This window comes from Drosophila sechellia, chromosome 3R (assembly GCF_004382195.2).
Source record: "Drosophila sechellia strain sech25 chromosome 3R, ASM438219v1, whole genome shotgun sequence".
NCBI classification, from domain to species: Eukaryota; Metazoa; Arthropoda; class Insecta; order Diptera; family Drosophilidae; genus Drosophila; species Drosophila sechellia.
Window position 1 is genome coordinate 6386116 of NC_045952.1, and position 24445 is coordinate 6410560.

Sequence of the window (24445 nt, forward strand, 5' to 3'; positions counted from 1 at the left end):
ATTAGTAATTTAAAATAATTTATTATCATATAAAGAGTCTATATTCTCTGGAAATATACATTATCCATTGTGTGAATATGCGGTTACTTTTACAAGGCATTGGTATTAATTGAACTACTTGGTATATCTAAATTTCCCACCGGCGGTCACACTTAATCTACTAAACAAGCGTGCTTGTGCTAAATAATTTTACTGATCTTTAAATCTGGTAAATACCGCCATTTAGCCGCATCTGAACACTCTTGCCGATGGTAATCAAATATTGGCCAAGAGCTAGAAATGTTGTGTAAAAATCAGCGTGAAACTAAAGCCGAATTCAAACAAACGAACCAAAAAGCGGCCTGACAGGGTTTTTCGTGCCACCAGAGCAAAATCGATTGGTAAAAGAAACGTGTTTCGTATAAATAGATAGTTATCTAATATCTAATCTAATATCCGAGTTGTGAAGTCTTTTTTCGTAAAACAGAGCTCCTGGCGATTTACGTCTGTTCGAAATCTATTCTCGGGCATTCCAACGTATACGCCCGCAGAGTCAGACCCCAAAATCGTAGGCTTACACTTTTTCCGTTGATTTTCCGTAGTCGCGTGTGAGAAACCGAAACTCGAAACAAAAAATCCGGAATCGAAAACCCAATTTAAAATCAATATGCGCGAATGTATCTCTATCCACGTGGGCCAGGCCGGTGTCCAGATTGGAAATGCCTGTTGGGAGCTCTATTGCCTGGAGCACGGCATCCAGCCCGATGGACAGATGCCCTCCGACAAGACCGTGGGCGGAGGTGATGACTCGTTCAACACCTTCTTCAGCGAGACTGGAGCTGGCAAGCACGTGCCCCGCGCCGTGTTCGTGGATCTAGAGCCCACTGTGGTCGACGAGGTTCGTACCGGAACCTACCGTCAGCTGTTCCATCCCGAGCAACTGATCACCGGTAAGGAGGATGCGGCCAACAACTACGCCCGTGGCCACTACACCATTGGCAAGGAGATCGTCGACCTGGTGCTGGACAGGATCCGCAAGCTGGCCGATCAGTGCACCGGTCTGCAGGGCTTCCTCATCTTCCACTCGTTCGGTGGAGGTACTGGGTCTGGCTTCACCTCGCTGCTGATGGAGCGTCTCTCGGTGGACTACGGCAAGAAGTCCAAGCTGGAGTTTGCCATCTACCCAGCCCCCCAGGTGTCCACTGCCGTGGTGGAGCCCTACAACTCCATCCTAACCACGCACACCACCCTCGAGCACTCCGACTGCGCCTTCATGGTGGACAACGAGGCCATCTACGACATCTGTCGCCGAAACCTGGACATCGAACGACCCACTTACACTAACCTGAATCGTTTAATCGGCCAGATAGTGTCCTCGATCACCGCCTCTCTGCGATTCGATGGCGCCCTAAATGTGGATCTCACCGAGTTCCAGACCAACCTGGTACCCTACCCCCGCATCCACTTCCCGCTGGTGACCTACGCTCCCGTCATCTCCGCCGAGAAGGCCTACCACGAGCAGCTGTCGGTGGCCGAGATCACCAACGCCTGCTTCGAGCCAGCCAACCAGATGGTCAAGGTGGATCCCCGTCACGGCAAGTACATGGCCTGCTGCATGCTGTATCGCGGCGATGTGGTGCCCAAGGACGTGAACGCCGCCATCGCCACCATCAAGACGAAGCGCACCATTCAGTTCGTGGACTGGTGCCCCACCGGCTTCAAGGTGGGCATCAACTACCAGCCACCCACTGTGGTCCCAGGCGGCGATCTGGCCAAGGTGCAGCGTGCCGTGTGCATGTTGTCCAACACCACGGCCATCGCCGAGGCCTGGGCCCGTCTGGACCATAAGTTCGACCTGATGTACGCCAAGAGGGCCTTCGTTCACTGGTATGTTGGTGAGGGCATGGAGGAGGGCGAGTTTTCCGAGGCCCGTGAGGATCTGGCTGCCCTCGAGAAGGACTACGAGGAGGTCGGCATGGACTCCGGTGACGGTGAGGGCGAGGGTGCTGAGGAGTACTAGAGCGGATAGGTGTGCATCCCTCTAAATCCTGCTTATTTTCATACGCTCCCACTCGCATGTAAAAATTTTCTGCGATACTGTATAGCGAACAAAGAAGAAAATAAAAACCCAAGAAAACACCAGTTTATTAACCACTTTTAGTAAAAGACCCCAGAAAGTTAATACTTTAAGATTAACTTTAATTTGATATATGTATGACCATTAAAAAGTTGTTAACGTGGGGTAAATGTGAATATTATTGACTGGCTTCACTTTTACTTTATGAGCAAGCTTATTTTGTTGGTTGGTTATGTCCTCTATTAACATAAGTTATTTATAATTTAACAGTCCACAGGAAACCGCACATCATAAAGGTGACTTTTCTGGGATTTTAATACCTTTCTGCAGTAAGATTAGAGATTTCTCTACCTGGTTAAACGGCAAGGTTTTACAAGGATTAAACTAGAATTCCACGTATGCAAGTCGATGGATCCAGCTTTCCATATCATTCTGTTCAAATGCCACCGGAGCTCGCCTGCTGCATGACAACGTCACCATCCACGAGGTCCTTGGGTTCCCTTGGTTCACGGAAGAGATAAAGAAGAGCAGCGATTGGTACATATAGAGGCTTAATAGGCATACCAACATAACGGCCATCTCCCTACTGGACAACGCCGAAGACTGCTCCCAGCAGGACTCATTCCCTAGATTTGGCTTGAGAGCCGCTGAATAAATATCAACTCGACCTTCGCAACGCTAGTGATCCCTATGTGATCCTAATCAAGACAAATTTATAACCTTTATAGAGTCGGATTTAGATTTGTTCGACGAGTAACTAGAATAGTTATTCCTTCCTCAAGAGTTAAAAGGATATAGAAACAAACATTTTAAAGGCACTTAATAAAATCCTGTGTGTCGGGTTACATACATATGGCACTCCGACATTGTTAACATTCCTTCGCCCGCAGTGCGTGTGTCTGTCAATTAAATTAAAACTAGTAAAACATAAAACATTTCTTTGAAACTTACACATACCTACAGTAAGACTTGCGACCTCGCTACTTGCTGGATGAGAACGTTGTCTGGGCGTAGGGTTCCGAGAAGGTACTGAATATACCCATTCCCAAAATCTGGAGGTAATGATCGGTAAGTCCTAATCCGTCACACGGCCAGACAGCCAATCATGGGTAATGGGCCTAGTAATCCTGGGCAGGAAAATAAATACATTATAGGGCCAAAAACGCTCCCTTCTACCTGTTAATCGTAATTACTTCTGTATACATCATTTCTCTACGTGTAACGAGTATAACAAGTCAAGTTCCTCGACTATCAGATACCAGTTGTGTGATGTTATCTTACCATTGGCCGATAATTCACGTAGTGACAAAACGCACAACGAGAAAGGGAAGGCGACTACAGAAAATAAAAATAAATTTATGAATTATGAAATTATGAAAACACATTGAAATTGGTATTAAAACTTCAATCGTTACTTGTAGAGTAAAAGATTAGGGGGTGAAATAAATATTTTATAAATAATATTGTTTAAACTCTTTTTGTCCCCTATATCTCGATGTTCAAAGGAAGAGGACATCGACAAGATCGATTTGGCTAGTAAATTTTATAGTTTAACCAAAAAAACATATAAACTTATACTTGTACCTTGAAAATGATCATAGAAATCTTAAATGGTAAATAATTGAAAATTCTTTTCATCTTAGCACGGATGCAAAACAGTACTTTTGTGAACATGACTGCATGGAAATTTATTTGTATGCTTAGATCAATTGATTTGGTTTATACAAGCTGTCCCAAATTTGAAGTTTTTCATACTCGGGCAAATCTATTATAGTAACATCGCTGCTGATGTTAATAACGCGCTTGGGATCATCCTTCGTAGATGGTTTCCACTCCACGTGGCCAATCTCAGGGCAATTGGGATTGGAGGTCGCGGCGAATGCCGTCCAAATGCCAATCATCCTTTCGATGGTGCGGTATTCCGCAGATGTCTTATCCAGTTTCCAAGAGCCCGCGTCCCGGTACAAATAGCTCAGGTCATCGGCGTGGGCCACACCAGTCTTAATGTTATCTCCACAGAATTTAGCCCGGTAGAAGTTGAAGTTCGGCGAATCAAAGTCGAAGCGGTAGTAATATGTGGGTGCTTTTGCATAGGCAAGTCTGGCGTTAAAGGTGCGATTGAAGCCGTGCCAAAATACTTTGTAGGAATAAAACTAAGAGAGGAAATATAATAGTTGGGTAATGAACTCTAATAAAAAACAAAACAAAAGTGGTAAGCACTTTTACTTACATCGAGCATATTCAAAACTAGTTTTGAGCTGGGTGGCTCATCTCCGAAGTAGGCCTTCATCAGACGCTGGCTGTACTCCAGGTTCTCTTTCTCGCTACTGACCTTACGCACATCAGCCGGCACCAGCCTAGTTGGATCCTGGCTCAGGTTATCCAAAGCCTTAAGATTGGCCGAAACGCCTGGATACATGAAGAGACCCTCGAAGGAGGTTCCACCCAGCATGACGGGCACATCGTTGGACCACGCATCCCGGGCCATCTCCACTGGCGACTTGGGGACCACGCAATCCTCACCCACATACGCCTCCACTGTGGGTCCGAAGGCGAAGAGTATACCGTTCCTCCGGTGTTCGGGTGTTATCAAATTATGGTTCACCAAATCTCTAGCCGGAACTCCCAGGAGATGTTCAAGTACCTTGGCGTCGTCATTTTCGCCAGTGAAACCATTCTGCTGAGCCAGGCGGAAGGCAAAGTCTTCGGCGGGGTTATTGGCCCAGTAGTTGTGCACTGTTCCCGACATGGGAATGGCCTTGTGGAACAGTCCCCTGGCCTGTTCCGTACACATCATGAAGTGGGTGGAGCAACCTCCGGCGCTCTCTCCGAATACCGTAATATTACTATCATCGCCATTGAAGTTGGAGATGTACTGCTTGACCCACTTGAGAGCTAGCACTTGGTCCTTGAGGCCTGCGTTTCCGGGAACCTTCAGACTCGGGTTCTTGAGGGAGAGGAATCCTTCAAGAAATAAGTATTACGATTAATTTGCTTAACAAATGTAATTCAATCAATGGAAAGAATATGAATATAAATTAATTTAATAATTATATTTTCAGCAAAAGTAGATGGTCATTTAAAGCACAAAGATTGCAAAGCACAGGCATAACAAACCACAGTTATGATTGATAAGATAATTGCTATCAATATCAGCTTACTCACCCAAACAATCCACGCGATAGTTAAACGTCACAAGAACAACATCCTTGGTCATAAAATAGTCCGGGCCGTACAATACGCGGGTTGCCTCTCCTACGGTGAAGGCCCCGCCATAAATGTACACCATCACCGGCAATGGCTTGTCACTCTTCAGCTTCAAAAGTAAATCAGCAGCTATCAGTCATTATACTCGATCGAGCTTTTGGAAAAGGTAGCCTCCTTTGGCCCAATTAGCCCGCAGTGCACTTACCTGCTTGGAATAGACGTTCAGATACAGACAATCCTCGCCGCCCTCGATTTCACGGGTCAGTAAGCCCCTCTGCGTTGGCTTCTCTGCATAGTGGGTGCAGTCCAGAACGCCGCTCCACGGATCTGCGGGCACTGGGGCCCTAAATCTCAGTTCTCCCAGCGGAGGCTTCGCAAAGGGGATCTGCTCGAAGCTGAAGTAGGGATCTTCGTATAGACTAAGGCGCTTCACGCCCTTAATTTGGCCCACGGGCAGGGTAAGTTCGCAAGTTTCCAGGCTGTTGTAACCAAAGCTCCATAAATAAGATTCTCGGATCTACCGGTGTTTAAAAACTCACCTTTCTGACATCATTAAGCGTCGTCCGTTCGCAGTGGGTGCCGACACTCTAATGAATTCATACTAATGAGTTTGCAAATCCGAAGCCAGATCGGCAACACAAAAAGTTCAAGCCCCCACACTGGGGGCTGAAAAACATTGTCTGGTGATCGAGCTTTCACACCTATGTACATATGTGGTAATTGTGGAGAACCTTATCTGCTAATCGTGTGAATTGTCAAAGGCTTTTGCACAAAGGCAATGTATTTTGTTTTTGTTTCCCACAAAAGCAATGTTTAATAAAAATAAAAAAGATAAGCTTTAATCGTCCAAAGTTATTAAAGTAGCTTGTTTTGAAAATGTACCTTTGAGCCTTTAATAATGCTTATACTCGTAGATAATTCAAACACTTTTATGTCGAGCAAGTGAAATCAGAAGTAATATTTATTTATTTCGAAAAGGTTTTTTAGAAAAAAGGTACTCCAGCCATTTCGTATAGCCGATCGAAAAACTTCAGCTTCGGCATTTCAGGCTGCGGAATAAAATTCAATTCCTCGCTTATATTTTTGGGACCATTCGTTTTCCGAATCGAGTTACGGGCTTCCAATCCACCAGAGATTTAGTGAGTGGAGCATTTGGGTCCGAGGTGGTGGCGAATTGGACAAACATGGCCACCACTCGGCGAATGGCTGTGAACTCTGGTCGAGACTTGTCCAATTTGAAGGTGACTGGCAGCTTGAAAATGTATCCCAGTTCGTCCACGTGTCCAACTCCCCGCTGTTCCTTGCCCATAAAGCGAATTCGGTAGAAATTAAAATCCGGCGAGTCGAAGTCAAATCGATAAAGGTAAGTGGGCGCCTGGCCGTAAGTCAGTCTGGATTGGATTAGTCGGTCCATGGCATGCACAAAGGCATGGGTGAAGAGCTCCACCAATCCGTTTGTGTGATCTGCAGTCAACTCATGGCCGTGCGCCTCACAGAAGTGATGGATCAATGCCTGACCCAGTTGGCGCCGCTGTCCAGGATCACAGCGATTTCTCAGGGTCCAAGGCAGCACCCGCTCCGGGTTGCATTGAAAGTCCTTCAGCCACGAGGGGTTCATTTTTACGAAGTTAAAAATCGACAACCCTTCGCCACTGTTGGCGCCTAAGATGATGGGAATGCGATTGCTCCACGTGGTTTGCTGGAGATCAACAGGCTCGGCAAGGAGCACTGCATTGGGCGTGGAGTAGCTTTCAATGCTGGGCTTGAAGGGCATATTGTGACCCTGTCTCTTCTCCAGTGGAGTGAAAAAGTCCGCAGAGACGATCAGAGCCGGATCTGCTTTCAAGAGAAACTCCAAGACCTGGCTATCGACATTATCTCCCTCGTAACCTAAATGCTTGGCCAAGCGGTACTCCATTTGGGGCAGGCGGTTCAGCTCCATTGAGAATCCTGCCAAGAGTATGGCCCTATGGAAGAGTCCTTCCGATTGTGGACTTGCCAGCAACAGCTGAACGGTCATGCTGCCAGAGCTGTGACCAAAGATGGTGATTCTCTCGGGGTCACCATTGAAGTTGGTCACGTTTGCCCTGATCCAACGGAGGGCCAAGATAACGTCCTTCAATCCAGCATTGCCAGGAACTTCAAGATCAGGATCCTTAAGACTGAGGAAGCCTGAAAGAGCATGGGATAAAATAGAATCAATGTTTTAGCTTTTTGAAAGCTCACCTAAAGGTCTTAGTCGATGACCAATGCTTATGTACACAACGTTTTCCTTCATAAAATAGTCGGGACCCCAGGCGCGTCTCGAAGAATCTCCGCCCTTAAAAGCGCCTCCATGGATGTAGACCATCACAGGCATGGGATCACCTTTTAGCTAAAAGAAACTCATGATTGCTGTTCGGAATTAAGTTTTCTAATTAAAAAGACTTACGGTTTTTACTGATATGTTCAGGTAAAGGCAATCCTCGGAGCCTTCCACCTCCTTGGTTAATGTGCTCACTTGCAGGCACTTGCTGAGCGGCTTGGAGCAATCGCGAATCCCGTGCCATGATTTAAGGTCGTGGAACCGCATAGGGTATGCCATCAAAAGCGTAGAACTGTTCGTCATATAGGGATTTAAGCAGGGTTCCCCTCACCTTTCCATGTGTTGTCTGCACCACGGGGGCATCTTCGCTGCTAAATAAAACCATAAGTAAGAAATTGGCCCTGGATTTTAACTAATGCCCTTACTAGTCGTCCGACATCTCCGAACACAGCCAGTCTCTAGCTTTAACTGCCTTCGCTTATTATTAAGCAATGAAGACCTCTATCGATAGCCGGAGCTTATCAACCTAAAAATACTCGGATCGCTCTCATATCTCAAACAATGGTAAATTTGCCGCACATAAACAAGGGGACAGAAATTGAATTATAAAGTAGACTATCTTGAATGGTTTACATACGAAATTCGGATGTAGATAGGGTTCTGGGAAAGTAAAAAAAGTGGATCTAGGAAGGGTTTACAAATTTTAAGCGCCTTTATGCATAAAATTTATATACCTTTTTGCCTAAAAAACAAAATAAAATACTATGCCGATTTACAAATGATTTTACCGACCGTTAAAAATATTTTTTTCCTTTATGAGTGAATAATATAGTTCCAACTATTCCAAAAAATTATCGCATAAACACTGTATATTTGGAAAATGTTTAATCACTTGCTTGATTTTAGCTACAAATATTGCTAGGACACTACTCTTGACTAGCCCGTTGATTGGCAGACACTTTCCCAGACCCTAAGCTTCTGCAGCTCCGGCAGCTCCATCATCTTAATGTTCTCCGAGATGTTAAGGCACTCCAAAGCGGATTTGCTGTCGAGGGGCTTCCATTCTTTGGCTCGCGGAAGCTGATCCTGGATGAGCTTGCAATTAGGATTCGATGTCCTCGCGAAGCTTGTCAGCATGTCAATCATCCTCTCGATGGTGAGGAACTCGGGCGTGTGCTTGTCCAGCTTCCAGGAGAAGTCGCCGAACCACAGGTAGGAGTGATCATCGACGTGGGCTACGCCACGCAACTTGTCCCCGCAGTACTTCAAACGCTGGTGATTGAACGTGGGAGAGTCAAAGTCGAATCGATATAGGTATGTGGATGCACTGGAGCTCTTTACACGGGATCTCAGCGTTTTTAGAATGGGATGCCAAAACACTTTATAGCTAGCGTACTGAAAGAAGTAGTTAAACAATCAATCAAATGGAAAGAAGTGAAGATTTGAACTATCCCACCTCGCAGTACGCTTTTAAGGACTCTGGCGACACGGAAGAAGGATCGCTACCGCCAAAGTGGGTCTCCTGCAGTCGCTGGCCCAGATGTCGAGCTAGAGCCTGGGGCAGATTCCGCTTCACATCCAGTGGCAGCATGTGCTCGGGTTCTTTTTTCAGGCTGGTCAGCAAGTAGGGAGCCATTTGAACCCGGGCGTACATCAGTAATCCCTCGAAGGAAGTGCCGCTCATCAGCACCGGAATCCTATTTCCCCAGGCCTTGTCCAGCAGTTCCTGCGGATGCTTGGGCAGCGCGCAGTGCTCCGTTTTATATGGCTCCACCATAGGTCCAAACTGAAAGACGCAGTCGTCCAGATGCTCCTCTGCGCTGAGTAGATATGGTCGAACCAGTTTCTCTCCCGGCAATTTTTGCAGGTAGTCCAAGACCATGGCGTCGGTCACGTGCTCGGCACTTTCCATTCCCAGGTTGACCGCTAACCGATGGGGCAGGTTCTTGATGGTACAGAGGGCCCAGGAGCAGAGCACATTGCCCGATTGTAATATGGCCTTCTGGAACAGACCCTCAGCCTTGGGATTCAGCATCAAGTAGTGGACTGATGCGGCTCCGGCGCTTTCACCAAAAGCGGTCACGTTCTTGGGATCGCCATTAAATCTGTCTGCGTTTTCCTTGATCCATTCCATTGCCAGCAGCTGATCCTTCAGACCAGCATTTCCGGGCACTCCCACGGCAGGATCGTCCAGGCTCAGGAATCCCAGGGGACCCACGCGATAGGAAACTGTGACTACGACCACATCACGCATCATGAAGTAGTCAGGACTGTGCAGCTCCTTAGTGGGGTCGCCCTTTTCGAAACCACCGCCAAAAAAGAACACAATCAGCGGTAATGGCTTTGGTGAGTCCAGCTGTAACGAAGGTATTAATGGTTCATTAGCGATAAATTTGGTAAATGTATCTGTCAGTACTTTCTCTAACTAAGTCAATTCAAGTTCATCAATTTCCTGTATTTCCTATACATAAACATTTAGTTTATGCTATATATATATATATATATGCCACAGCTGGCCTTTGCTTAAAAACTGATAAGACTTCAATCGCCGTCAAACGCACTAAAGTGACTCAGCTTTTGATTATCGTCTATTAAACAAATGTGAAGTTTGATAAATGAATCAAATTTCATGGGCTGGAAAAACGCCTCCTTGCTTTTGGACTACATTAACCCGACTACGTAATCCCTACTGACACCCGACACAAATGACCTTTACCCGCAAGAAAACTATACTTAACGATCCCACAGTGATACCTCCTTGGCGTAGACATTCAGATACAGGCAATCCTCGACGCCCTCCAGCTGTTTGGAGTAGTGGTTGAATTGGAGTGGCTTCTGGCCGGGCTGGGTGCAATCCAAGGGCTGGCTCCAGGGCTCCACGGGCAGGGGGGCCATGAACCTGAGGGGCCCCACCGGCGGTTTCGCGTACGGAATCCGCTCGAAGCTGACGTACTCATCGCCGTAGACACCTGTGCACAGTTTTCCGAGCACCGGTCCGGTTGTCGTGTTCACCTGCAAGCTGGAGGATCCAAGAAGACTTAGATCACTGCGAAGTATTCACTGCTGGTGCGACCTCACCTCTCCATGTTCGTCTACTAAATGCTCGGTGCGCACTCGTAACTTTTTATCTTGCAGTGGAAAAACATTGAAAGCCCTTTATCGCGCAAAAAAATAAAATGACAAAGAATTTCGAGACAGCTGATTTACAGTTTGCTTTGCTAGCTTTTTGTGAAAAAGTTGAAGTGTTGTTATTATTATCAGCTGACTTCGGCGATAACAGAAAGAGAGCATTCTTAGCGATCAACAGAAAAAGCTTTATTTTTAACAGCGAGATAACAGTCACAGTCGCGTACCTGCATTATTTTAATCCTATAAGGTGCACTACTTTTTCCTACCTCAATAATTTAATTTAAGTTTTGAATCGACCTTTTGTATACTTAGTATTATTGTCGCGACTGCCCACAGTATCATTTCGTGCAGTTCAAGTAAAAAAACAGTTTTTTGTTGCGATGTAAATCAACTGATTTTCTCAAATCTATTCAAATGAGAATTTTGCATAGATATGGACCAAGACCAAGAAAATCTATTTTTAAATTTGAATTCTTAAAATACGACATCTATTTTTGGTAAATTATCTAAAGCTATTTTGTGTTCTTTAAATTTACAGGGCTGTTGAACTTCAGAGAAAATTAGTTCTTGCATCTCTCATTTCTCCCTCGAGATACAATCGGAATCACGAAACCTTTAACCGTTTCAATAAAATCGGAAAAAGTTCTTCGAATTTCACCACCATCAAGAACAAATATAACATCAGAACATCATTCCTCGCTCTAAGAGGAATGGTCCAATTTGCTCACAATTTCTGTGAGTATACTAGAGTTTAATCCAGGAGGTCCAAAAGTACAGGGCCAGGGCCATGTTTTGTGGGAATCGATACCTTTGGACATGGCGCGCTCCACTGCCGGCGTTTATCACTTCTTATCGCCTATTGCTCGCGACAGACAATTCCCGTTAGCCCAAATCATCCATTTGCTTTCGGGGATTGGCAAATCGAGTGGCCTAGCAGTACCACAGGTTGCACCCGATGTTGGATAGCAATTATGGACAAATAACACAAAAATCGAGGCAAAAGTTCATAGGTATGCTACCTTTCAATTAAAAACGATGCAAAAAATAATTTTGAAATTCTGAAAGGCTTAGAAGAAGTTCAGTTCAGTTTAGTTTATGCTGCTTTGAGCATTTGGTGTAAGTTTAGATAATCAAATTCAAAGTTAAGCAATAACACATGTACATACGATTAAATTTATTTTTGATTTTGTTGTAATGAATCTACGCACGTCTTCTAGCTCTTTTACAAACTTTTTAACAAAAACAATTAAGCTGATTACGAAAAACATACACTATGAAGTAAATATTATTACAATTTATACAATACATACAATAATACAACATTTTAGATTTGTAACATAACATTTTGCACATATGTAAAGGATATTTTATTAAAATTTTTGGTTTGCTTTATTTGTTTTGTTTTACTCTTATAAATCTTCTAAGGAACTCCGTATATAATATATTATAAAAAAAGGTTGTTTAAATAAGTAACTATTCCATTGGAAATCTCACTAGTTTTTTAATAATATTTTTTAAATTTTTTTATTACAATTCATTTGGAAAATATATTCCAAATGTATGTATTATTAGCTTACAATGTACAATTTCATTTATAATTAATGCGCACTAACTTTTACAGTGGAGGTCAACATTATATTTTCACAAATTAAAAATATGTTAAATTATTATTATTATTATTATTATTATAATATAACTTTCACAGTTGAGGTAAACACTATATATTTACTAATAAAAATATTTTAAGTTATTTTAGTACCATGGGTTTATTCATCAATACAAATAAGTAATCCAATTCGCTATTCTGTTTCTATCCTATTTTCAAAAATATGTAAGTGTTCGCTGCCCATATAATTTAAGGTATGTTTTGAACAAAGAGTGACCTATTTGGCTAACCAAAGCTGTTTTGTGATAATGATCGTCCGGCGTTTCTCCTGATTTAAGGTGCTATCACCGAATTTCTCCGATCAGTCGCACGGGAATATTCGCTCCGACCAGAAATACAACGTAGCCCTCCCCACAAAACAGTGGATCCCGAATATAATCCTAGCAAATATAAATCATGGAGGTGCAAGTGGGATGGCCACAGCTGCTCAAGATGGGAGCCCAGTGAGTAATTAGATTAAAGGCCAAGAGTGCATGGTCAATGTCGTGATTATTGGCAATCGTTACCTTCGGACCTTGTTCTTTGTCCCTAATCAGTCTGTCTGTCTACTATCCCCGATCTAATCCAATCTCTCCCTCAGGTTGGTGGGCCACAAGGTGCAACAGTACCGGCTCTCCACTGGTCACACAGTGATATTGGACACCAAATACGGACAGGTGCGCGGACTCCAAAGAAAGACGGTCTACGACAAGGAGCCGTACTTTGCCTTCGAAGGCATTCCATTCGCCAAGCCACCCGTGGGTGACCTCCGATTCAAGGCTCCTCAGCCACCGGAACCCTGGCAAGGAGTGCTCAACTGCACTACCAATCGATCCAAGCCCATGCAGAGGAACATGCTCCTGGGAATTGTCGAGGGCAGTGAGGATTGTTTGCACCTGAACGTTTATGTCAAAACCTTGAAGTCGGAAAAACCGCTGCCCGTAATTGTGTGGATTTATGGAGGTGGTTTCCAAAAGGGCGAGGCCTCCAGGGATATTTACAGTCCGGATTACTTCATGAAGAAGCCAGTGGTATTCGTCGCTATCAACTACAGGTTGGCAGCACTAGGTAAGGAATCATTTTCCATACAAACAAAATTCGGAAAATTAATATAATATATGACAGAAATATGTGTATGTAAGTCTATTAGACTAATTTACACAGTACTTGTAGTTATGGTATTTGAATGAGAGGAATAGCACATTTTTGATAAGGCGCTTAATCATTCGCATGTGAGCTAGGAATAGAAGGAAGTGTTTCTACAATATATATACTCTTTATCAGCATTGACAATAACCAATTTTATTATTTTAATAGGTAAGAATAAAAGTATACAAAACTATTTTTATTAAGTGCTAAGTTGGAATCGATCTATGATTCAACGGTATGTTCTAAGAAACATACTACAGTGATTTATACAAATCTTTTTAAAATTTTATAATCAAAATATAAAATAAAATATTAATGTTACCTGACTTCCTTTCAGGCTTTCTCAGTTTAAAGGATCCGAAGCTGGATGTTCCTGGCAATGCGGGACTCAAGGACCAAGTAATGGCTCTGCGTTGGATAAGCCAGAACATCGCCCACTTCAATGGCGACCCCAACAACATCACATTGATGGGAGAAAGTGCAGGATCGGCTTCTGTCCACATGATGATGACGACGGAACAAACACGTGGTCTCTTCCACAAGGCTATCATGCAGTCGGGATGTGCCCTCAGCGAATGGGTGGAGAGTCCGGATAACAATTGGGCATTCCGACTGGCCCAGAACCTGGGCTACAAGGGCGACGAGAAGGACGCGGATGTTCTAAGCTTTCTTAGTAAGGTTAGCGCTCGCCAGATAGCGGCTATTGATCAGGACGTTATCAATTTGGACGAGCTCCGAAGCTTCCTACTATTCGCCTTTGGTCCTGTAGTAGAACCCTACGAAACCGACCACTGTGTGGTGCCCAAAAGGCACAAGGATCTGTTGTCCGAGGCATGGGGCAACGACATTCCCGTGATTGTCGGAGGAAATTCTTTCGAGGGCTTGTTTTCTTACCAATTGGTAAGAAATGATCCTTGGGCCTTGAAAAACTTCCACAACATCCTGCCAAGGGAGGTTAGAGAAACCAGCAGCCTGGAAGGGCAGGATCTACTGGTTCGGCGACTAAAGCAACTCTACTTCAACAACGAGATGCAGGAATCGATGGAGATGTTCGAGGCCCTGAATATATTTTCGCATCGCCAGATTTGGCACGATACGCATCGCTTTATTCTCGCTCGTCAATCTTATGCCCCCAAAACGTCCACCTATCTATATCGTTTCGACTTCGACTCCCCGCACTTCAATCAATTTCGCCGACTGGTGTGCGGCGATCGGATTCGCGGAGTAGCCCATGCTGATGAGTTATCGTACCTGTTCTACAACATCATAGCCTCCAAACTGGATAAGTCATCGATGGAATACAAAACCATTGAGAGAATGGTGGGCATGTGGACGTCGTTTGCCTCCAATGGGAATCCAAATTGCTCAGAACTGGGATCTGCCAAATGGGAACCCGTCCTGCTTAAAGAAAATTCCGTGGAGAAGTGCTTTAACATCAGCCACGAACTTGAGATGCGAGATTTGCCGGAGTCCGATTGTCTGGCCGTCTGGGATACATTTTATCCGAGGGAGTCGCTCTTCTAGTTCTCAAATTCTAATTCTAATTCTAAAGTTAGTTTAAGTGCTCTAGATGTTCTAAGAAGTTGCCATTTGAGTTTAAATATCTTATTCTTAAGTATATTCTTTAAATTTCAATTTATATCTTGTCCTAATAATAAATAAATATATATATATTACTTATATTAGTCTGTTGGCAACATAATAATTGAAATGACTTCTGAATATAATAAAGACTGTCATTAAAGACTTCTCCAAATAATCACAAAAAAAATTTCTAATTATAAATGTTGCACTTTTATGTTTACAGATAAGGAAGTATTTTGGTTGTAGGTCGTGCAAATTTTTGAAAGTGTCCCCATTTATAAATAGGAATTAGAAATTGGCGACTTTTTTGTGAGGTAAGTAGACCTTTGTTTTGTAAAATTATTGGCAGGAGTAAACTTTATTTTTAACCTAATCTTACCATTGAGTTGGCTCTATACAACATTGTTTTAGTTGCCACTGGCATTTATCTCTCATTATAAACAGCAAACATAGTCGAGTCATTGCGAAGATCAAGTTTAAGGTCATTTGATGGAAAACTACCTGGCTTTTCGCATTGTAATTAATGCTCTCCGCCAAACCAGTTGTTTTTATCTAGATAAAACCATGTATATTGCACATATTGCTTAAGCAACATGAATACAATTTTTTAAGATATATTTTCCTACATCTTGTTTAAACCATGACAACGCTGAAATGTATGTATAGTTTCACTTTCGATTACAGAACAATAAACGATATTTTTAGGACTATGTATGTTTTCAGCAAACCTACATATTTCCAATTTAATTAGATTATTAATTAAAATTATTTTTAAAATATTCATTGGCGAAACCCAGCTGCTATTTATTTACAAAATATACATACATACAAACTTCCACCTAAAACAAGTCGTTTTTATCGTATAGTTTATCCCAAATCCGATTCTGTTTCGACTCCGGCAGCACAATAAACTCCAATTGTGTTCCAATATTGAGACACATCTGCGGACCTTTCTCATCTAGTGCCTCCCACGTGGTCGGGCCAATCTGTGGACAGTTGGGATTGTCGTTTCGGGCGAATGCCACCCACATGCCCACCAGTCGCTGTATGGTTTGGTACTCCATCGAGGACTTCTCCACCTTGTTGGCCATAATGTGATAGAAAAGGTAGGAGAGATCGTCGGCATGACTAACTCCGCGAACGTGTTTTCCGCACATCACCTGCCGGAAGTGATTGAAATGGGGCGAGTCTACATCGAAGCGGTACAGGTAGGTGGGCGTAGTGGGGGCGTGGCTGAGGCGAGCCAATACAGTGCGATGAATGCCGTGCCAAAAGTGCTTAATGGACAGTATGTGCAGGCACTCATTGAACTCCATGCGCCCTCGAGTCGCATCATCGAAGTTATCCACCTTGAACTGACGTAGCAGATCCTTGATATGCGACTGGGTACTCTTCTCCCTGATCTCCCGAGGAATTAGGACCTCAAAGGCACTCAGCATGTGCTCTTCGTCGTGCAGGGTACTCTGGTAGGCGAACAGGCCTTCAAAGGAGTTGCCGCCCAGGATCAGCGGTAGATCATTTCCCCAAGCCTCCGGCAGCATCTCCCTGTGGCAACGGGGCAAAACGCAATCCCTGGTGATATATGGCTCCACAACGGGAGTAAAGGGAAACAAGACGTACTGCCGCCGTTCCTCTTGGGAGATCAGAGTAATTCCCTGAGCCGCCATATCGGATGCGGATGCTTTCTGAAGGAACCGAAACACTTCCTTCTCGTTCTCACTGCCCGAGTAACCCAATTGGCAGGCCAGGCGGTATGCCCACCTGCCGCTTGGCTCATTGGCCCACTCGCAGAACATGGATCCCGATTGCATGATGGCCTTGTGGAAGAGCCCTCGGGTTTGCTCGGTGGTCATCAATGCGTTAACGGAGGCTGCTCCCGCACTCTCGCCCACCAGGGTTATGTTTTGGGGGTCTCCATTGAATTGGGCTATGTTCTGACTGATCCAGCGAAGGGCCTTCACTTGGTCCTTGAGACCAGCATTTCCGGGCACATCCAAATCGCGATCCGCGAGACTGAGGAATCCTGGAATATTTCAATGATTGAAGTTAGTTGGAGTTACCAATTACGACTTGTATATTGCTGGTGAAAATCTTAATAGGTGGAGTCAATAATATATACCCTAGCAATTTTATTAAAGCAGATTCTATCTATAGATGTTGAGCATTAGATTCTACCGGTTTGTTACAATTACAGCGCATGAGCTTACATATACATTATTTTAATTGATCGTTAAGGTAATAATAATTACAGGTGAGTATTGTTCCCTCTCCAGTTTAATAACACGTAAAACGACAGTAATAGTAGTGCTAACGATTTTATGACTAGAGGTGGCAGTAGTGGGAATTTAATCTACTCTGCCTGAGAATTCTTATGATTGAAATTTAGTTTGCATGGCGTGGAAAGTGCAGCGTTTAATTTTTATGATATAGACTACTTTCTGAGTAAGTAGAATCAAAGAAGAAGGAAGATTTTTAGAAACCAAAATTTATATTTAATAACTGCTAGTCTAGTGTTAAGCTTGTGAGTAGTTTAATAGGAGCAGAAGAAACTTTCTATCAGAGTGCGGGTGATTTTTAAAGATGGAGCAGAGACAAATGAAAAGTTTCACTAGCCACAAAACAAATTTTCTTTAAACATAGCTAAATACTACTAAATCCTAGTTTGAGCGAGTGTAGCTAGAGCATACATTTATATATAAATAATATTGTATTAATAATATCTAATATAAAACTTAAGAAACTTACCCAATGCGCCCACCCTGTAATTGAATGTGACAACCACGACGTCTTGCTGCATAAAGTAGTCTGGACTGTATAAATCTCGACCAGCCTCGCCGATCTGGAATCCACCGCCATAGATCCACACGATCACGGGCAGCGGCTTGTCCGACCTCAGGCGCTTGGAATATACGTTCAGGTACAGGCAATCCTCGCTGCCTTCGACGATGCTGAGTACGAAGTGCTTTTGCATCGGTTTGGCCCTCGGATAGGTGCAATCCCGCACCCCCAACCAGGGATGTGGTGGCTGGGGGGCACGGAATCGCAGATCCCCCACCGGCGGCTGTGCGAAGGGGATTCCCTCGAAGGCGAAGTACATCTCCTCGTCGTAGAGTGTCCTTCGGCGATGTCCGCGCACCTGGCCATCCCTGGTGCAGACCACCTTCGTCTGCTTTGTGCCAAGACGATACTGGACGATCTTGTGGCCAATGAGCCTGCGTGAAAGATATAGAATTTAAGAGATTTTATAATGTAGAAAACAAAATTTGTTTTAAATTCTTTATTTATTTGGTTGTATATTATTTATAAAAGAATATTGCTCATTTATGTTTGGTTGATTATGTGCTAAAGTGTTTGGATGAAAGAGAGTCATGTTTGAGTTTAATAATAAGCTTTTCTTATCTTATCATTCTGAGAGCGGAACAAGTACTCAATTGAATACAGTAAAAGCTCATTAGGTATAGTTATACTGCTATGTTGGCCAAACATTTTCGAACAGCAAGCGATTTCAAATCTTTCGAACTCCATACTTTTATGTTAGTATAACTGCTAGCAAACCATAATTTCGCGATTTTCTTATCTATTACTCTATAAACATATGCGGTTTGGTTGGCAATCGTCCAAATAAAGGACAACCTGTCAGCACTGCCATTCAGTAATCTGCGTTAAAACAGTGAAATATTTGTGATTACTTCGAGGCACAATACATCTTATCAAGTATTTGATTAAACTGAGTGTTCACCTAAATACTAGAATTCAATTGACAGAATCGGAGGAATAAAACACAACGGGGGTCTCTCCAAGTTAGCTTTTACTGTAATTGCCTTAGATCACCTACTTGGTGCCCATTTTCAGCAGATCGCCCACTCCCACTCGGATCTCCATTTATCCGCTCGCGACTCCAATTATATTCACAGCTACTATGTGAGCAGAAGACTCAAGGGTCAGAATGGGCGGCACAATCCGGTGGGGCACGATTGTGAAATGAACACTTCCGCGGGCCGCGATCGACGAGGAACAACTGAATCGCGCAATGAGAACCGAACAATCGGATCCATCAGTTCGACTGCCAGTGTAAGCCCGCAGCAGCCTCGATTCAGTTGCCGCTTTAATCACGACCGCCGCTTATCGCAATGTGAGTTGCTGCCGCTGCAGCGAAACATATGGCGCAGAATATTGGAGTAGAATATCGCGACTGATAAGCGGAACGGGCCGAACCGCTGCTCACAGAAGACAGCTGTTTGGCGTCTTCTGTGTAATTGCTTTTTAATGATCACTCTGCGTGCTCTCGTAAGTGATATAAAGTCGCAGGTTATGTGGACGGCGAGCGGGCTAAACCGGCCAGATCCCATTTACGATCGGTGTTATAGGTCATGCAATTGTCACCGTAATGGCTTTCATAATAGTCTGCGCAAAAAATATGCATTCGTTTTTGAGCAATCAAGTTAACATTTAAATTAAAGCTGCGCGCGCAGTTAACATGCACTGCTTTCACTGCTTACTTTTCTCGCTCGCTGTTAACATTCTCATTGGAAAACCAGAAGAGGCCAATCAAATGTTATCATCTAAGCTAACATTTTTTCAATTTTTTGTTTATAATTACTTTATAAGTATCAGTAATCAGTATCTTTGGTATTCCCAAAAAGAAATCAGTGTATTATTTCATAGCTATCTAGTTAAAGTAGACGTTAAATTGCGAAAATAATCAACGATCTTGGCAGATAAGAGCTATTCTTACATTGAACGAGCATAAGGTAAAAGATGCAATTAAACTACTGAAATATATTTAACAAAAAACTCATTATTGGCAGTTTTAATGAAGCAGCTTTGTGCCAAGTCAATTATATTACAAATCCATGTCTTAACATCTTTTGAATTAAATTTTTCCAGTTCTAAGGATTTTAAGACGAATTTTCATTAGGTAACTTTTTCAAAATTTGTAAATTGTTGCGAACTTTGTCGCCTCTTTGTGAAAATATTTTACGGATTTCCAATCAATGCCAAACATTTCGTGTGCTACAAAATGCAAAGAAACTGTGAACAATCGCAATGAAAATAAAATGCCAAAACTTTTATCCAGAAATTTGTTGGAGTAGCACATAAAGTTATGGAATTTGCATATGCGTCTCGAAATGTTCTTTCGCAAACAATGGAAAATTTCATAGAAAAAAGTTTATTTACGCGCAAACGATTTTGATTAATAAGGCGGCTCGGAAAAGCAAAAGACGACGGACGGCTGCGTCAACTAATTAAAAAATTGTCATAAATCCCAAGAGTTTAACCCATTTACAGTCGAGTGGCCTGCTGAGAAATGGCCAAGAAAGGGATTGCTCGTATAATTCGAGCAGCTACTTAATTACACTTGCGCACACTTTAATTTCCAGTTAAAAAATGCTTACCGAAAATCGCAAGCGACGGCGAAGAAATGTTAATTTTTAAACCCCCATCCGCCCATGAAACCAAGTCCAGGATGGTAAGTCAAGACGAGCCGAAACATTGTAAATTATAGGCTTAAGCCAGGGGATGTGGAAGTGAGGAGGGGTAGTCAGGCCCGCGAGTTGGTTACATGGAGGGAGCTTATTAAATTACACGGAGGAGACATTCGGTTGACGGAGGAGGAGGCATGCGGGTGTGGTCTTAAATTTCCAGCATTCTAATCCCGATTTGAGCCAGCGGGAGCAGTATCAAGTGAATTCAATGTCAAAAGGGTTAATTGAAAGTGCCGCAGCAGCTGTCAGCCCAAAAAAGAAAAGAAAAGGAAAGTGTCATGGAGGCTTTTTTTCCGGTTCCCTGGTTGCCTGGTTCCTTGGATTGTTACCTTCGCCAAAGTACACACATGGCACATGGCATATGCAGTGGTCATAAAATCAAAGTCCATAAAACGATGCCGACCCACCGCAGTGCATAAATATTTTTTTCTTTGGGTCTGGCTAGAAAGTTTCATGTCTTGGGTCCAATTACGCCACTTCTGACCTTCTCATGCACCCACAGGGACTTTTCATTAACTTGCTGGGCCGAACTATTTCGAGTTTGAAATGTAGAAAAATTTCTATGCGTCAAAAATTATGCGTGCCCCGGCGGGAATGTAAAATTTGTGGCAGGCTGTGTCGTGGGAAAATTGTTTTCATATTTCCCGGAAAGTTAGTTCGATGTGCCACGTGCCTGATTTTGATTTTTCCTCTCATTATGCAGGCAGTACGCTTACAATATAAGTTATTTTTAGGCTGAATAGCAAACAATTACATAAACATAGAAATAATTTTATTTCATTTTACAAATGAAACGATTCCTAGAACCGTTTGGAAAGGTCAAATCGTTTTTAATTAAATACAAAATTTGAGAAAAAAAACGGAGAGCCCGAAAAACAATTGAAAATCTTATCAAGCCCTAAAAGAAAAGGGAAAATTAACTACAAGCCACTGAAGCTAAAATCGGGGTGGCTTATATAGAAAATGGAAACCATTATGCATTTTCTTTGCCATTTTTTACAAACTCATTTGGTTAGAAAAGCAAAATGAGTAATTATTAAACTGTCGCCCAGGGGCTGAGATTGGGTTAAGCAAGGGGAAGACCCCAAAGAGCGAAGGTAAGGGAAGTTTAAGGGCACTTTTCCCGTTCCAGGGGAAAAGGTGCAAACCCTAAACTTAACTTTCCTTCTTTTGGGAGCCGGAAAGAAGCTGGGAAAAAGAAATAAATTAACTTTTTCCGAGGCGGGAGCCGTTCTTCTTGGCTGGTTGGGCTCGGCAAGTGCTCGGTCCCCATCAATGTCTAAATAATGGACTGCTCGCCTTATTATTAACTGAATGCTTTTTGATCATGCTAACGCAAATTACAAGCTACGACACCCCGACTGCTTGCTCCCGCGCCTTTCAGCCAACCAGTGAAACATTATCTTGGCGCTGGTCCTGGTGTTACATATAACACTTTCGAATTGATAAGGACGGGGCGTGGACGGCGTCGACTCCATCGTCATTTGCCAAGTTGCCACTGTCATTGTCTGGTGGCATTTGTAATTCACTTTGATTAAATATGCAAGGATGCTGGGCTCTCTCGCAGGACGCCACTGGTCGAGGACCGCATTCAAATGCCGCAGCAATGCAACGACAGTCGAGGGACCCGAAATCCAGCAATCCACTATCTCACTACACTGAAAGAATAATTGAAACTCCGAAATAACCCCGAAGCTTAATTTTCATATCTGACATATAATGTGTTATAATAATTAAATAGTGATCGTTTCAAAGAGAAAATCATACTCCACCCAACTTTTTTTATTTTAGTACAGTTTCAATCTTACTATTTTATACAAAATGATTTTATTTGTTCAACAAATATTTGCTGAGTGCATCGGGCCGCTTCTTAGTCAAGTCGCCAAGAAAGCGCAAAACAAGTTTGTGAATTTCGGCAACGGCGTGTCCTCTGACAGGATATAAAACAATCAGTGCAAGCTAGCGGAAACGGAAGTGCTGCCCACCCCCACATCGCCCCGCCCTCTGTGCCATTCTGTTGTGTGAAATCGTCTAAATTGTGGGCGTGGCAGCCGCTGTCTCTCTTTGTATGGGTTTCTCTCTGTGTGGATCTGTGTGTGTGTGTGTGCGGCTCCTGTGAAATGTAGTCTAAAGTTGTTTTATGGCCACTGCCGCTCCAAGAGATGACTAACCAAAGAGTTGGACGGGAAACTGGGTCTGGGGGTGGGATATGAATAGTTGGGGGGATCGCTCCGCCTTTGACTATTGTCTATTTTTGTGTCTTTCTCTCTGTGCTCCTGATTGCATTCGCTGGAGATTTTCAGCTGGGTTTATTAATGGGTTAAATTGAAATTTCACGCTTTGCTGGCTCCACATCTCGTTGTCAGGGCTTGGAATAGGTCAGGTTGCCATCGTTCTCGGTCCTTGAAGGTATCCTTGAAACGAATCCATATTTATAGTAATGCGGGTCAGGTTAACCCAAGCGAGAGATTATTTTAAAAGAATAATCGAATCCAAAGCAGTCTAAAGGTAAGCGCAGTTTCAAAGCAAAAAAGGCTTAAAAACCCTTGCAATGTATTTTAATAGAAACAGTAAAAAGCATCAGCAATGTTAAATATTATAATAAAAATTGTAAATTAAATTAATTATAGCATTTTCTTAAAAAATATGACACAACACACATATATTTAAGATTTGATTTTGATTTAAAGGACATAGCGTTATTTAGGAAATCTTAAATTTCAACTTGCATCCTGAGTTCTTGAATTTAAGAAACTATTCCCAGAGAAAGTTGTCATTGGCGTGGCTAAACTCAAGAACACGCATAGATTGAATGACGAACTTTTACTTTTCAGCTGTCGCTTGCAGAATCCTAGGAACTCAGGACCAACAATGGGCCCTGAATATTTTTCGGCTGCTCCATGCCCAAGATGTCAGCTGTCAGGACTTGGTGCGTTGTTTTCCTTGCTATCCTCTGCGGCGTTTTGGGCGGGGATCTGAAAACGCAAGAAAACCAAACAGTTTTGTGGCATTTTCTTGCAGTTGGCCATCCTCTGCCACTTCCTATGGCCGTCTCTTTCCATTGCCCCACCGCCCGTCTCCCTCACTTTCTGGTCAATGCTCGTCGTTGTCGTCATCGTCTCGTTTTGGTGGTTTATAAATGGAATGCCATGGTGTGCTATGGACTGCTAGCGGCGGAGGTCATCCTTTGTTCCTGTTGCTGACATCGTTGTCCTTCACTGCTGATTCGTCAGCTCCAAAAGAGACGGCTGTTTTGTGGGAGGGAGACGGGCAGCGGACTGGACGGGGGGCTCTTTCTCACAATGATAAACTGCTGCGCTGGTGGCTTCGGCTCATGGACATTTGGGACTATTTTGCTGGCCGGCCAGAGGAATAACTCTGCAAAATGTTTGGTTCATTATACCCTAGCACAGGGTATTCTCAAGACCCAATAATCCCGAATTTATTTCTAGGGTAAATACTAGATACTATAGTACATATATAATTATGTTATATAGGGATTGTTCCATTTCAGTTTTAATCTGAGCATATATTGTATGCATTAAGTTAGTCTAGGAAACGCACCGGATACGGAAGTAAATATATAAAAAATAATTTATAGTAATATTTATTTTATTTTACTGCGGTGTGTTTAGTTAATTTCTGCAACCAGTTAAGGGTATTGCAAGATACCATATCGAACACCACCTTCCTTTCGCTTTACTTATGCAGTTAGTCATTAGTTGCCTGCGGTTTCGGTTGGTTTATATTGATGACTCTGGTGGGCTCCAACCATTTGCTGTGAGGAATAAGTCACAAGATGCATTTGGAAATGGGCTCCCACCGCCCAGGGCCTCCGTCTTTAAGTTTACACCCTCAAACAATTGCATAGTCATTTGCAATTT

General features: G+C 43.2%; 6 protein-coding genes across 6 annotated transcripts; 3 read left to right on the forward strand and 3 right to left on the reverse strand.

Moving 5' to 3' along the window:
- Window positions 1–151: 151 nt before the first annotated feature.
- Window positions 152–2121, forward strand: LOC6614269 (tubulin alpha-3 chain). The gene has a single exon (XM_002038673.2). The coding sequence runs from the start codon at window positions 647–649 to the stop codon at window positions 1997–1999; it is 1353 nt and encodes a 450-aa protein (XP_002038709.1). The 5' UTR covers window positions 152–646; the 3' UTR covers window positions 2000–2121.
- Window positions 2122–3695: 1574 nt separating this feature from the next.
- Window positions 3696–5883, reverse strand: LOC6614270 (esterase B1). Its single transcript, XM_002038674.2, has 5 exons — window positions 5803–5883; window positions 5469–5742; window positions 5222–5372; window positions 4287–5020; window positions 3696–4209 (listed from the first exon to the last, which is right to left on the reverse strand). The coding sequence occupies exons 1-5, from the start codon at window positions 5814–5816 to the stop codon at window positions 3757–3759; spliced, it is 1626 nt and encodes a 541-aa protein (XP_002038710.2). The 5' UTR covers window positions 5817–5883; the 3' UTR covers window positions 3696–3756.
- A 314-nt stretch (window positions 5884–6197) lies between these two features.
- LOC116801600 (esterase B1) lies at window positions 6198–8333 on the reverse strand. Its single transcript, XM_032722185.1, is given in 6 exon segments — window positions 6198–6348; window positions 6351–7435; window positions 7490–7637; window positions 7695–7827; window positions 7829–7939; window positions 7994–8333. Coding segments are annotated over 6 exon segments (1593 nt in total). The 5' UTR covers window positions 8008–8333; the 3' UTR covers window positions 6198–6246.
- Window positions 8334–8419: 86 nt separating this feature from the next.
- LOC6614271 lies at window positions 8420–19177 on the reverse strand. The gene is made up of 8 exons (XM_032722555.1): window positions 18911–19177; window positions 17821–18287; window positions 15918–17098; window positions 13814–14120; window positions 12913–13390; window positions 10323–10587; window positions 9025–9924; window positions 8420–8963 (listed from the first exon to the last, which is right to left on the reverse strand). Exons 1-8 carry the CDS (start codon window positions 18955–18957, stop codon window positions 8505–8507), a joined length of 4104 nt encoding a protein of 1367 aa, XP_032578446.1. The 5' UTR covers window positions 18958–19177; the 3' UTR covers window positions 8420–8504.
- Window positions 12657–15188, forward strand: LOC6614272 (esterase B1). Its single transcript, XM_002038676.2, has 3 exons — window positions 12657–12806; window positions 12944–13410; window positions 13829–15188. The coding sequence occupies exons 1-3, from the start codon at window positions 12760–12762 to the stop codon at window positions 15013–15015; spliced, it is 1701 nt and encodes a 566-aa protein (XP_002038712.1). The 5' UTR covers window positions 12657–12759; the 3' UTR covers window positions 15016–15188.
- A 1767-nt stretch (window positions 19178–20944) lies between the features above and the next one.
- LOC116801601 lies at window positions 20945–22436 on the forward strand. Its single transcript, XM_032722186.1, has one exon. The coding sequence runs from the start codon at window positions 22102–22104 to the stop codon at window positions 22246–22248; it is 147 nt and encodes a 48-aa protein (XP_032578077.1). The 5' UTR covers window positions 20945–22101; the 3' UTR covers window positions 22249–22436.
- Window positions 22437–24445: the final 2009 nt, after the last annotated feature.

Excerpts from the sequence above, each read along its gene's own strand:
- LOC6614269 (XM_002038673.2), top strand. The coding sequence starts at position 647 with ATGCGCGAATGTATCTCTATCCACGTGGGCCAGGCCGGTGTCCAGATT.
- LOC6614270 (XM_002038674.2), bottom strand. Across the intron at positions 5,373-5,468 it reads TGAACGTCTATTCCAAGCAG|CTGAAGAGTGACAAGCCATT; the intron begins GTAAGTGCACTG and ends TTACTTTTGAAG. Across the intron at positions 5,021-5,221 it reads CTATCGCGTGGATTGTTTGG|GATTCCTCTCCCTCAAGAAC; the intron begins GTGAGTAAGCTG and ends TATTTCTTGAAG.
- LOC6614272 (XM_002038676.2), top strand. The coding sequence starts at position 12,760 with ATGGAGGTGCAAGTGGGATGGCCACAGCTGCTCAAGATGGGAGCCCA. Across the intron at positions 12,807-12,943 it reads CTGCTCAAGATGGGAGCCCA|GTTGGTGGGCCACAAGGTGC; the intron begins GTGAGTAATTAG and ends TCTCTCCCTCAG. Across the intron at positions 13,411-13,828 it reads CTACAGGTTGGCAGCACTAG|GCTTTCTCAGTTTAAAGGAT; the intron begins GTAAGGAATCAT and ends ACTTCCTTTCAG.
- LOC6614271 (XM_032722555.1), bottom strand. The coding sequence starts at position 18,957 with ATGGAGATCCGAGTGGGAGTGGGCGATCTGCTGAAAATGGGCACCAA. Across the intron at positions 10,588-12,912 it reads ATTGGATTAGATCGGGGATA|CTTGCAGGTGAACACGACAA; the intron begins GTAGACAGACAG and ends TGGATCCTCCAG. Across the intron at positions 8,964-9,024 it reads CCTTAAAAGCGTACTGCGAG|TACGCTAGCTATAAAGTGTT; the intron begins GTGGGATAGTTC and ends TACTTCTTTCAG.
- LOC116801601 (XM_032722186.1), top strand. The coding sequence starts at position 22,102 with ATGCAAGGATGCTGGGCTCTCTCGCAGGACGCCACTGGTCGAGGACCG.